General features: G+C 46.5%; 1 protein-coding gene across 2 annotated transcripts in view; it reads right to left on the bottom strand.

Moving 5' to 3' along the window:
- TRPC3 (transient receptor potential cation channel subfamily C member 3) overlaps positions 1-10474 on the bottom strand; it is a 40048-nt gene extending 29574 nt beyond the window's left edge. Inside the window, exons 1-2 of one of the 2 annotated variants that reach the window (XM_015276103.4) lie at positions 10400-10474; positions 868-1639 (exon numbers count right to left, since the gene is read on the bottom strand). In XM_015276103.4, the coding sequence (XP_015131589.2) occupies positions 868-1608 (741 nt within the window). In that variant the 5' untranslated portion in view covers positions 1609-1639; positions 10400-10474. Of the gene's footprint in view, positions 1-867; positions 1640-9385; positions 10006-10399 lie in introns of those variants that run through there. The other variant, NM_001257279.4, reaches the window with a different exon arrangement.
- Positions 10475-12304: the final 1830 nt, after the last annotated feature.

The raw sequence follows: 12304 nt of genomic DNA, 5'->3' as shown, positions 1-12304 counted from the left end.
ACACTGACCCTGCAGAACCCCATTAAAATTTTTGCTACGACTAGGCACGGCGCTATTAACATCACTGCTCACTGAGAATAACCTGTCACATTCCCCAAGCCCAGCTTATCTTATTACAGTACTCTGCTGCTACCGACGTTAAGTTTTGTCCTTTGGTTCCATTTTGTTGGTGGTGAGTTTTTTTGAGGGAGGGGTGTGCAGAGAGGGTATACTTTTCAAGGCACTAAAAAAAAGTGCAAGTCTGACAGCCATCACTGGACAACAGTTAACTAGTCGTCTGATGGAGAAGCTGAAACATACAGAAAAGTTGAGATACTGACATACTAAACCAGACGTATCTCTGAAACAGGCAACAGCAGACATCTGTAATCAGCTTAACAGACAGTTCTGAACGAGTGACAGTTCTAAAAGGTGCATTAAAAGAACACTGCCTCTATTCTTAACAATTTGGAGACATTATTCAAAATTAGTATGAGTAACAAAACGTGAATAAGGTCACTGCTGCAGTAGACTTAATGTTTCTGCTTTCTGCACTTATGCTACGAAGCATTTGTAACTGAAAACTCTATTTGCTACACCAAATGGAGTTGTTTTTCATCTTCTGCAAGAAGAATACACACCATCTCTTTTTTCCGGTTTTCTCCATACACAGCAGGTACTGAAGCATTTCCATTTCACTTAAAAATCCTTTTTAAAGACTTAAGTATTGAGAATGCAAAATCAAGAGCTACAGAGAATAAATATAAAAGCATTTGCAATTGAAGAAGTTGAGACAGGAAATAATTTCAAGCATCTAAGGACATTATAAGGCAGCATCAATACTAAAACAAACAACAAAGACAGCAAGAAATACAGAACTACCATTACCTTGAATTCTTTTTCAATGTTAGCCAATTTGGCAAGCTCATTGCTGAGTTCCAGAGCAGTGAGCACAGGATCTTCACTGGAGAGGGACAGGTAAGCTGGACTGGCCAGTCCTTTGTAGGCATTTATTCTTGACCGAGAGTGACTGAAAGAATCATGCTTTTGCTTCTCTGTACAGTCATTACATTTGCAGAAATAATCATGAGGCCTTTCTATCCTTGCTCCTTTCATCAACAGCATATGCACGACTTCGTATTTTTGGCAGTGAGCAGCTAAAATGATGGGAGTGATGTCTGGAGAAAAGCGGGTGCCGTCTTCGTCATAGGAATAAAAATCGTCATCCTGGAGCTCCTGCTCACAAGGGCTCAGAGTCAGTCGCTTATTTACTGAAAACCCAGGATGATTTAAAATTGCTTCCACTATCCTAATGTAGCCCTTGCTGATTGCGAGCAGCAGGGCATCTCCAATCCGTGCCAAGTTCTCTTTTTTTAACAGAAGTTCTGTCACTTCCAAATGTTCGTTCCCTACAGCAAGCTGCAAGGCGTTTTGGCCCATGTAGTCAACACAGTTGACATTCAGTGTTTTTGACTCCTCCAGCATTTTGCGCACCACAGGTATGTTCCCATACTCTGCTGCATCTAGGAAGCGCTCTTCCTCAGCAGTCAGACTAGTGCCTCTGTTGTTGAACATGAATGCTGGGCCTCTAATGGCCTGGCGCCTTCCCTTTTCCCTCATCATAGTCATACGCCTCAGAGACGGACTTTCTTCAATGTACCTAATGGGGAGAAAAATAAAAAAGTAACAAAATTTCAGTCCTGGTTATTTGTAGTTGCAAGCTCTCCAGAGGCTACAAAAATGAGCACTTACCTCATTCTGCCCCCTGCCATTTGCCCATCTATTAACTAGAAGCATTCTTAGGATCTTTCTGCCCTTATGGCAGGCAATGCAAAGAAAATTTTCCTTCATCTTTGATTTACACAAAGTATGATACAATAAATGTAAATGCTGCCCTCTTCGAACCATCAGATTGAGTCCCTGCGGTGGATGGTATTTAATTGCTATTGAAAGTGCAATTTGATATTGTAGATGTGTTTTCATTTTATATATAATAGTGCACTGGGAGGGATTTCTGAAGAGAAGTGACATCTGATATTAAGGGGAAAAAAAATCTTGACCATGCCAACAAAACAGAAAGGGCCTCTGGAAACGAACTCTGCGTACAGTATACAGTGGAGGCTGATCTCATGCCTGTTAGCACTTACTACAAGGAACATTAACTACATTTGGAAGGGTCTACTCACAAGTGAATCCGGTCACAATAGACATCTTTGAAAAACACCAGTGCATACGTGTTCAGCAGGCTTTCTGGATACTAGTAGCTAAACTACTCACAGATTCCTGACAACAGACATGATGCAGTCTAGACTGGGATGAGCTCTCTCTGCAACTGGAGTTCTGCAATGCTGTGTGCTATGTTGAGCCTACCTCTACTACATGCCTGCCGTTCCAGGAGCTGAAATGAAAAAGCTGTCTGGTGTCACTAAGTGAGTGCTCATTTAAAAAACACACATGCATTCTTGTAATATGAGCAAAAACAATATAAAGCCAAAGATTTAATTAATGAAAAATGGGATAGCAGGTACACAGTGAAGAAGAAACTTGGATGTAGGAGGACAAGATCGTATGGGAAAGGAAACAGAGAACTAACTGGAGAAGTTGTGAAGTCTCTGAGACAGTGGCTGCAAAAGCAGAAAGAGGGAGAAATGAGAAGGGCACGGGAGAAAAGAATGGGTGAACTAGCTAACTGAAGAAACACAAACTGGAATTATGAGCTGGTAAAATAAGTCCTCTGCGTCTCCGTTCCTCGTCTATTGAAAAAAGAACAATTGCCTCCAATTTTACAGGATCATTGTGAAAATTAATTCATTCATTTCACTGAAAAATTCAGACATGAGAATGAACAGCCACAGAGGAAATTAATCCATCTATCCTCAGTGCAAAAGCCAAGTAAAGTGTACCTGAAGAGATGGAGGGCAAAGCAAAACAGTTAAAGGTCCTTTTTAAGCAGACTCCGTCAGTCTGCAACAGAACAGAACCGAGTGAAGAAATGGCACTGACACATTGGGCATCCACAACCACCATTCAGGGGAATGCAGTGGAAGCTTCAGGCCTTCCTAAGTTACAAATCCTAAGTGCTGCAGGACCAAATCCACCATGTGAGCAATCTTTCATTAAATGTGGTATTTTTTATTTGTGTCTGTGACCTTCCAGCAAAGAGCTCAGCTACACTGCTACTACACAAAATGTAATGGTTGACATCCTCGAATTTCCCCATATATTGCCATGTCAGCCCTGCTGGTTTTCACCTGGCGGACCTCATCCTATTCAGGTTACAAGAATACGCCTGGCTTTCCAACTGTCTGCATCAGTTGTAATAAATTTAGCAGAACATTAAATCTTACTCACTTTATCAAAGCTACAAGCACAGTAAAAGCTGGTTTGCACACAGGGAGTTGCAGGTAACACAGATGGGAAGTTTCACTGGAGACGGAGGACTGAGTGAAGTGACTCATTACCAAAGGTAGGTCTCTCCATAGCATCTGAACTCTCTTATCTTTTCATGTGGGGTCGGTATTTCTGTACTGCTAGAAGTGACCTGGGTGGCACTGGAACACACGTTATGCTGTCTGGTACTTAATTCTTGAAATATGTGCCTAAGCTGCTTTGCTCCACACGACACATCCATTCTTTCTCACTCCCATACCACCTTCCTCCTGTCTATGAAAATGTTTGTGGAGATGGAATTTGCAACTGCGTTAACCACGGGATTGATTTACTGTCTAAAGCGTAAGCATATTTCACGTTTGGAAGTACTCAGATATGATGACTTTGGCCCAGAGCACACGTGGTGAACAGCCGTACTACGCTACTACCTTATTCCCCAAACAATTAGACATAAAACAAGAAATACTGCCGTCTTATTGTTACCTTCTAAACAAGATAACCAGATCTTATTGTCTGCCGTGCTATTAGGCTTCTGTTCCTCTTCCGCATCTTAAAGCATACAGGTACAGAAATGTAATTGTTTACTGTAATAGCATAAAGAAAAAAAATCAAGTATACCAAAATGAAAGACAGAACAGATTGACGCACGCCGACTTCTTGATTAAACAAGACTCTAAACAGTCACCTTGAATCTCATTTATCTTTTTATGAAATACATAACACATTTTCCCCCTTATATTCAGGGTAATTTTTCAGTATAATTTGAAATATGTCGCTTTTATTTTCTGTTTTATGTATTTGTTTCAAAACGCACTGTGTGACTGAGGTGACTCATCTGACTTCTGTAAAAAGAGATATATCTTTCCAAAGGTGTTATACTAAAATGTCCATGCTCAATAAGGAAAATTTCCTTCGCTATAAATCTTGTTACAGAAATGATGTATTTGAAGTGACTGCAATATCTTCTCTAAACAAAGATGAAAGTTGCTTGGTATTTTCATGACTAAAATATTGTCAAGGCCTTCTGAAAAAAATAAAGAGCAAAAAATCTTGTGGTTTGCTGACAGTGTGGTGCTCAGGCAGGGTCACCTGTACCTCCCTGCGCTCCTCCTCCCCTCATCGCGCAGCAAGGCCCTGAAGGCTGAGCAGCTCTGGTTGGAGTGCTGTGAGCAGGAAGGGTCAAGTATAAGGCCATTATTCCATCCTCTGCTCCCCTTTTCCTGTAAGATGTTGGTAAAATTTATATGCTGTATTTGTCAGCTTAAGTAATCAAAACAATCTCAAGTCCTATCTCTAAACTCAGGATCATAGAATCGGGTTTGGGTTGGAAGGGACCTTTAAGATCAGCTAGTTCCAACCCCCTGCTCTAGGCAGAGGCACCTCCCACTAGACCAGGTTGCCCAAAGCCCCTTTCAGACAGTCCTTGAATGCCTCCACGTAGGGGGCATTCGCAGCCTTTCTGGGCAACCTGTTCCAGTGTCTCACCACCCTCACAGTGAAGAATGTCTTCCTGATACCTAATCTGAATCTACCCTCTTCCAGTTAAAACCGTTTCCCCTCATCCTGTTGCTCCATGCCATGATAAAAAGTCCTCCCCCAGCTTTTCTGTAGGCCCCCTTCATGTACTGGAAGGCCACTATAAGGTCTCCTTGGAGCCTTGTCTTCTCCAGGCTGAAGAGCCCCAGCTCTCTCAACCTGTCCTCGTAGGGGAGGTACTCCAGCCCTCTGATCATCGTTAGACTGTCTTGAAAATGTGACTAAAATAAAAGCAAATTTGTATCACGTTCTGTTTCCTAGAGCCTTAAAGTTCATCTTCTCATCCTCGACTCCATAAGGAGGTGACAACCTATATTAACAGAGGGAAGAAGAGATGGAAATTATGATGTTCTTCTTCACTTCTGTTCCCAATAGTTAAAAAATACAAAAAATAAGAATCCATAGAATATAAGGCAAAAAAAAAAATACAGAATAATGCCAAGCAAGAAAAATGTTGAATTACTACATGTTAATTCTGCATCAGTGATGCACCACAACACTGTGTGAAGCTGAGCCCCTCCATCATTCTGCACCAGTACTATTCACATTTCACAGCAGGAAAATGGTGAAGGAGCTGATAAAGCCTCAAGCCTCTGTGCTCACCACAAATAAGAAGGATGGAACTGGAAAAGAACAGTCACTTTAACTGAAATAGCCCAAGTCTCACCCCATCAGGGCACATATCCCCAGCCCTAAAAACACCCCAAGAAGCAGCTGCTTTGAGAAAACTTTTAAGATGTAAGTCTGACTCTCATATGGGCACTAAAAAATGTATTCCTTTCCCCATTAAGCAAGCAATGCCCTTGTCTGTCTCTTGGGTCTTGCATGCATCACATACGCTATGACCTTATCCTACACTGCAGTACTGCCTGTCACTGGAGAGTATTCTTGAAATTGACTTTACTTCCCTTGGGCAGAGTTATTCCTAAGTACAGTACTAGAAACTTCAGCAGAGTAACAGCTCCTAAGGACCAGAGTATGCACTATGATTCCTCCGCTTCTACCATGGATTGCTTCAACCTGCTGTGCTAACCTCTGCTAAATCTCTTCATATTCTGGCTTTCAGAATCATTGCAGAAGGACAGAAATATTGGACGATGCATTTGAGAAGATCTGTAATCACATTTCCAAGTCTTTTTTTTTTTAATATATATTTATTTCTGCAAATTACATATGAAATAATTAAAACTAGAGAGGAGTTGAAAATAAGAAGTCTCATTCTCAGCCTCCCCAGACCTACAGATTAATTTTACAACTTTCATACTGAAGAACAAGCAGTTACTCTTCCTGAGCTATTAACTGCAATAAAGGATGGCGCCCACAATGTACAAGCACCCCACTAATAAACTGCAGTACATGAGCAGTCTTGAACCTATTGCAGCCATGAAACACAGCCCAGTGATTGCAGGCAGATCAGACAAGTACACCACAGAGCAGCTATGCGCCCACCTCCGAAGGCAGGCACGCTGTAGTCTGCCACACAGCACTCAAACACTGTGCCTCCAGTGCTGCCAAAGGAACCTCTGAGGTCCTGCCCTGAAATCACAGATCGACACGTTGCCTTACACACCCAGAACATGCTCAGACACACACATATGTACGCGCAGCATTTTAGCCCGTGACTCCCGAGAGCTCTTAAACACAGCAATCTCAAACGTTTGCTTTGTTCCCATTGCAGGTGGGGCTGCACAGTGCTGGACAGGAGATCCTTCCCTGACCTCTCTCAAGCAAAATCTCTTCCAGCCCTCCAAGCTCAGCTACGGGCATGGGCCAAAAGAGGCCACTGCTAAATGCCTGCTTTGTTTTTTCCCCCAGAAGAAACAGCGCTACATGCATGTACGTGTGCACACCACATCTTCAGGAAGCCTGCATGTATTTCACACAATGTAGGAATCTGCACCAAAGCTAAAATGTATGAAATGACAGCCTCCTTATCCCTTCTGGAGAGCCCAGGCAGTAGTTCACATCAGATGGAGACAGATTCAGCCCAACACAGAACATAAATCAGGCCAGCTGCAAGATCCGACCCCGGTCTGTGCTCTCCCACTGCTCTGAAATGACATAATCCATCATCCAAAATGCCCTCATGTCAGCTCACAGAAGTTCTGGCACAGAACTGGAAAGAACTACAGTCAAAAAAGGAGCAAAACACCACGAGGCATCGGGAGGAGGTATAGACACACTCGGTTTGTTCATTCCCCCCTCCAAAAAAAAACCCCAAAACTACACAGAGCTTTTCCCTACCACTGCTCATCACTAACACTTCCAAATGAAATACCACCTGTCTGAATCCCAGTGGAAATAAAAGCACCATGTTTTGGTGAGAGGATCGTATTGGTGCACACAGAGAAAAAGGCAAAGGGGTCTCACCAGGAGAGAACCATGTTCATAGGGCTGCAGCAACATGGAACTGTAAAGCTGCTTTTACACTGCCTTTCATTTGTGACCTGGTGTTCCACTCAGGAAAAACAGCTAGGGCTTTCAAAGGGCCTCAGGAATTAGGCACGCAGTGCCCATCACACTTAATGAGCAACGTTTGCCCATTTCCTACACCAGTGGGACATGCAGGGCCATGTGAAACAGAAGCATTACCCCCGGCCTGCTGTCCTGCTGGAAATCCCAGGTTAATTACTTTTTCCAGCAATATCTGCACAGGAGGGAGCCTGACGCACACTGGCAGGTACCCTGCACAGGTTACATGCTTTTGGAGTGAATACTTCTCAGATACCAAGTGCATCTCCCTGTGCAAACCTCTCCACATCCTCTTGCCTCTTTGCCCTTGTCGTTTAGATCTTTCAGACAAGGATTCTCATGACCACTGCATGCAAGCCAAAGCCCTATGCATATCCATCTGAGCACATTATGAGCAATCTGGTGCTCATTTATCCCGTTCACAGATGCTATGGTTTTAGGCTCTAGTAAGAATCACAAAGTGTTACTCCAGAAAAGCCCACTGTGTATGAAGATGGACATACTACAGGTAAAATGGCAGCTGCGGGCTTCCACAGCTCCAGAAGCATATCGCTGTGCAAACTGAACTCAATTTTAGTCCATGTTGGCATAACATCAGTTTGCTAAAGGAAGGAATTGCGAGGACAGGAACCCAGAAGAGCTACCAAATAACAATTCCTCTGCCTAGCTTGAGCAGTCTAAAAAGTGAATGTATGAGACTGAACTAATCTTCCAGGCTCTTTCTGTGGGGAATAAGGAGAGATGAGCACCTCAAGAAGACTGATGACCGAGGCTGGCAAGCCCACTGCCATGTCCTCTCTCATCCCATTGACTGCAGTCGGAGCTCAGGCAAACAACTTCAGCACAAGTTTCAGGCTGCTCAACAGGAGTGAACGATCCTTTCACTTAGAGCCTGGAATGCTGGGTACAAAACGTTTGCAAAGAATTTCTGTGCCGGGATGGCAGAAAGCACTCTTATGTGTGATTAAAGCAGGGCTTACACTGTGATCATTACTCCTGTACTTCACCATTGTCTCCAGGGTGATTTTATTCAATGCTTCTTCTATAGATGCTGAACGTGTGAACTTAAAACTCAATGCTTTTGTCATTTAGTAAACTAGATATTTAGTTAATAATCAAATATTGCCCCGGAAGTATCAAATGCTCAAGAAATACTCAAGGAGAGTGTTAGACAGGGCGTGATGTCACGGACATGACACACTCGGTCAATCAGAGAAATGAAAGTTAACATTCCTATCAGCAGAACTACATTTGTTTATCCTGAAGCAAACACCGGCCAGGGCTGGGATTCAGAGACATGACAGCATCTTTAAAAACGAGGAACAGAAACCCTCCAAGACACGAAGTGTAAGTGGAGGAGCAGGACCTCACACACGGATGCTCCCAGGGCAGGTGCCTCACATCTCTGCCAGCGGCCGCCTTTAAGCACCACCCTGAGGGCTCTGAAGACACAAAGGGTAAAAAGGGCACACCGGGCTCAGAGAACCTTACCTAAATCAACGACTGGGTTTTCTCGGCACCTACACCAGCAGGCAGGGAACAACACAACACACAAAGCACATCAGACACGCTCTGACTACGAGTGGACTTATTTCTCAAAGCCGCTACCGAGCAACTAACAAAGTTTGGCGAAGCCTCAGCCTGTGGGGATCTCAGCCGCGCATCCCACCGCAAGAGACAGAAGGCCGGCCGGCGCGGCGGGGCCGCCAGGGGGCGCGGGGGGACGCGGGGCCCCGGCTTCGCCCCCGGCTTCACCCCCGCAGCCCGCGGGGTCCCGGCGGCAGAAGCGCCCGTCCGCACCGGGTCGGGCCCCGCCTCTCCCTTCGGCCAGCCCCGGCGGCAAAACGACGGCCGGACAAGCGGCGCGCTGTGCCCGGCCCCTCCGAGCCCTGCCCCGCACCTGAGCTCGGCTCGACGGGGCGGAGACGGCCCGGCGTCCAGAGGCCGGGTACCGAGGCCGGCCCCGCGGCCGCCCCGGGGAAGTTGGCGGCCCCCGGGCCCGACTTACATGGTGCTGGCGAAGGGCGGCGGCGGGTAGTAGCCGTACGGCTCCCGGAGGGTCTTCACGGCGCGCAGGGGAGGCGGCGGGGGCTCCAGCCCACCGTTGACGCCTCTCCAGCCGCGGCGCCGGCGCTGCCGCTCTTCTTCCTCTGCCTCCTCCTCCTCCTCCTCCTCCTGCTGCTGCTGCTGCTGCTGCTGCGGGGGGAAGGTCACTCTCCCCTGTTCCTTGCTCTTCCGGCTCTTGCTGGACATGGTCGGGGTCTCCTCCGCCGGCGGCGGCCGCTGCTGCTCCCGGCCGGCCTCGTCGGGCAGCGCGCGCGGCGGAGAGGGAGGCGGGAGGAGGAGGAGGCGGGCAGCGCTGCCCGGCCGGGCACGGAGCGCCCGGAGGGAACGGCGGCCGCACCGCGATCCCCCCGCCGCCCCTCTACCCTCTCCGCCCGCCGCCTGTCAGCGAGGCGGCCCGACAGCGGGAGCCGGGGAGCGCCGGCGAGCGGGGAGGAGAGCGAGAGACGGGGCTCCCGGCGGCGGCTCTGCCCCTCGCCTCTCCTTGTCATTATCCCTCGCTAGGGCAGCATCGCGGCGGAGCGGAGCGGGGCGGCCGCCTGCCGCCGCGGGCACCCCGCCGAGGAGGGGCCGCCGCTCCCACCTGCCGGCATCGGGACCGCCCCCGCCCGGCGGCCGCCTCGGCTCAGGGGGAAGAGAAGGGAGGGGGGGAAGGAAAAGAAAGGCCGGGGATGGGCGGGGAGCTGCGCACCTCTGGAGGGGGCACGCGGCCGGCCGCCGTGGGCACGCGGTCCCCGAGGGCAGCGCCCGGCCCCTGTGGCACGGCATGGCGCCCGCGGCGTGAGGCGGGCCGTGAGGCGCGCGGTCAGCCGGCTTCGGGTGCCCGGCCCTATGGCAGCCACGGAAAGCTCCCGCGTGGTTCTCAGAAACAGTTTCCCTCTGCGCTGGGAGCAGTTTGATGAAGATTTTTAAGTGAAAAAAAAAGAAAAAAAGAAGAAGCGTATTTTGAGTGGCTTACCAAGGCTGAAGGCGTCCAGGTTCCCAAAGGGTTCCAGGTGTCGGTACCTGAGAACGGCTGGTTTAATGCTGCGCCGTGTCGAGCTAAAAGCAGTGGGAGGATGTTGAGACGCCTATCGCATGTAATCAGAAGTAATTACACTCTACAGATACCAGCCACAACGATTCTTGCTGTACAGAGATGCGTTACATCTTTTTGTGCTGAGAGAATTTTAGTGTGGTAGGGAAAATATTCCATCACAGAACTGCAGCCACGACAAAATGAAGGCAGAATGTGTGTTTTTACACACAGAATATGCAGAACAGCAGGTATGCAGGGACTGTGTGTTGGTTTACCTACGCAATACTTCTGTTCCTTTGTCTACATCCAACTGAGGTGACGTTTTTTCTCTTGCTTTAAACTTTTCCTAAGCATTATGTGGCCAACAGGGTGAATTTGCACGAATCCGTATTCCAAAACTTGGATCCTACTGAAATTGAAATCTGTGAAGTGTTCCAATTGCTGCAGAGTAAGTGGGCTCTGACTCCTAATACAACTGCTTAGATAGAGCTCTCACTGCTGAGCCAGCAACGCAGGCTGTCCATACAAGGTGCTCATTACCTCATGCTTTTGGTGTCAGCCAAGCTTCTGCCTCTAATTTTTCCAAACATCTAAAATTTGTACTGATGAAACACAGGAAAAGAAAGAAAGAAAGAAAGGAAAAAAAAAAAAACCAGCAACAACCAACCAAGAGGTTCACAGAGATAAATGACTCTGCTGCAGCTTTGAAGGGCTGTTTTTGTCTGTTTTGTCTTCATCTTGAACTATTTAGGGAGGTGCTTTCTTGTGTCTTTTGTCACTTGAAAATCCCATTTAGCCTCAGTGGAATCACATACATGGGTGAGTAAATTCTGCTTTCTAGGAAGCTGATGGTATTATGTAGCTACTGTAACTTTGAGCTGCTCAGGGTCTCTCATTTAGCACAATCTAGGTGTCCAGCGTAACTATATATATCATAACAGTATTAAGTATTTTAAAGCATAAGCGTGCAGCAATCCATTTGCATCAAAATTTGTATACTGGAAGGGCCCCTTTAGCTTAAAAAAATAATAATAATACTGCCCATATTGTATTCCATTTCACACACAAGAAAAGAAATCCTCTGTTAGCACAGTGGGTTGCATGAATGGGCTTTCTTTTGCTTCTAGAATTTCCCCTAAGATCAAAATATAAAAGTAGAGTTGAAAGTAGATGAGGAATGCTTGCTTGCCAAATGTACACTCGGAGCAAGGCCTCCACATTATCACAGCTTATTTTCTTTTCAGAAATGAATAAAAGGGTTATTTAATATTGGTTCTTAGCTGTAAGAAAGGTGCATTCCTGCTTCTTATGTTGTTCTCCGTATCGCTGATTTGTATTAGGTGTTCTATGGGCTGTATTTTTTCATGGTATGAGTGTTATCTAAATAGAAATCGGTTCGCTGTTTCTACAGTCATGGTTAATGACTGCAATCTATTCCATTATCCAAGCCACTAAGATGCTGCGCTTGGAAGTGCAGAAGCCATCTTGATACATCCCTCCATCTTAAGAGCTAATTGGCCGATAACTCTCTAAGCAATTACAATCCCATTTATTACAGTATATATTTAATCTTATAGAACTTACACCTGAACTGTGTGTGTAGTTTGCTTTTGAGAATGTTGTGTGAGACAGCGGCATTAAAAAGACTTGTTTCAGCACCGTGACCACTGTGTAGAAAGCCACTTTTTCCACTACACAATACCCCAGCAATAGGGACTTCTGATAGATCCATCACCTCACTGCTGTGACTGTATTCTCCTCACTGCCAGTGCTGCAAGGGAAATGCTTGTCAAGTTTTTTCAGAGAGGGAAACTTTTTGTCTTGATTCTGAAGGAAAAGGATAAT

Source organism: Gallus gallus, chromosome 4 (genome assembly GCF_016699485.2).
Source record: "Gallus gallus isolate bGalGal1 chromosome 4, bGalGal1.mat.broiler.GRCg7b, whole genome shotgun sequence".
NCBI lineage: Eukaryota > Metazoa > Chordata > Aves > Galliformes > Phasianidae > Gallus > Gallus gallus.
Note: the sequence above shows the minus strand (reverse complement) of the source record. Positions and strands in the feature narration are given on the sequence as shown.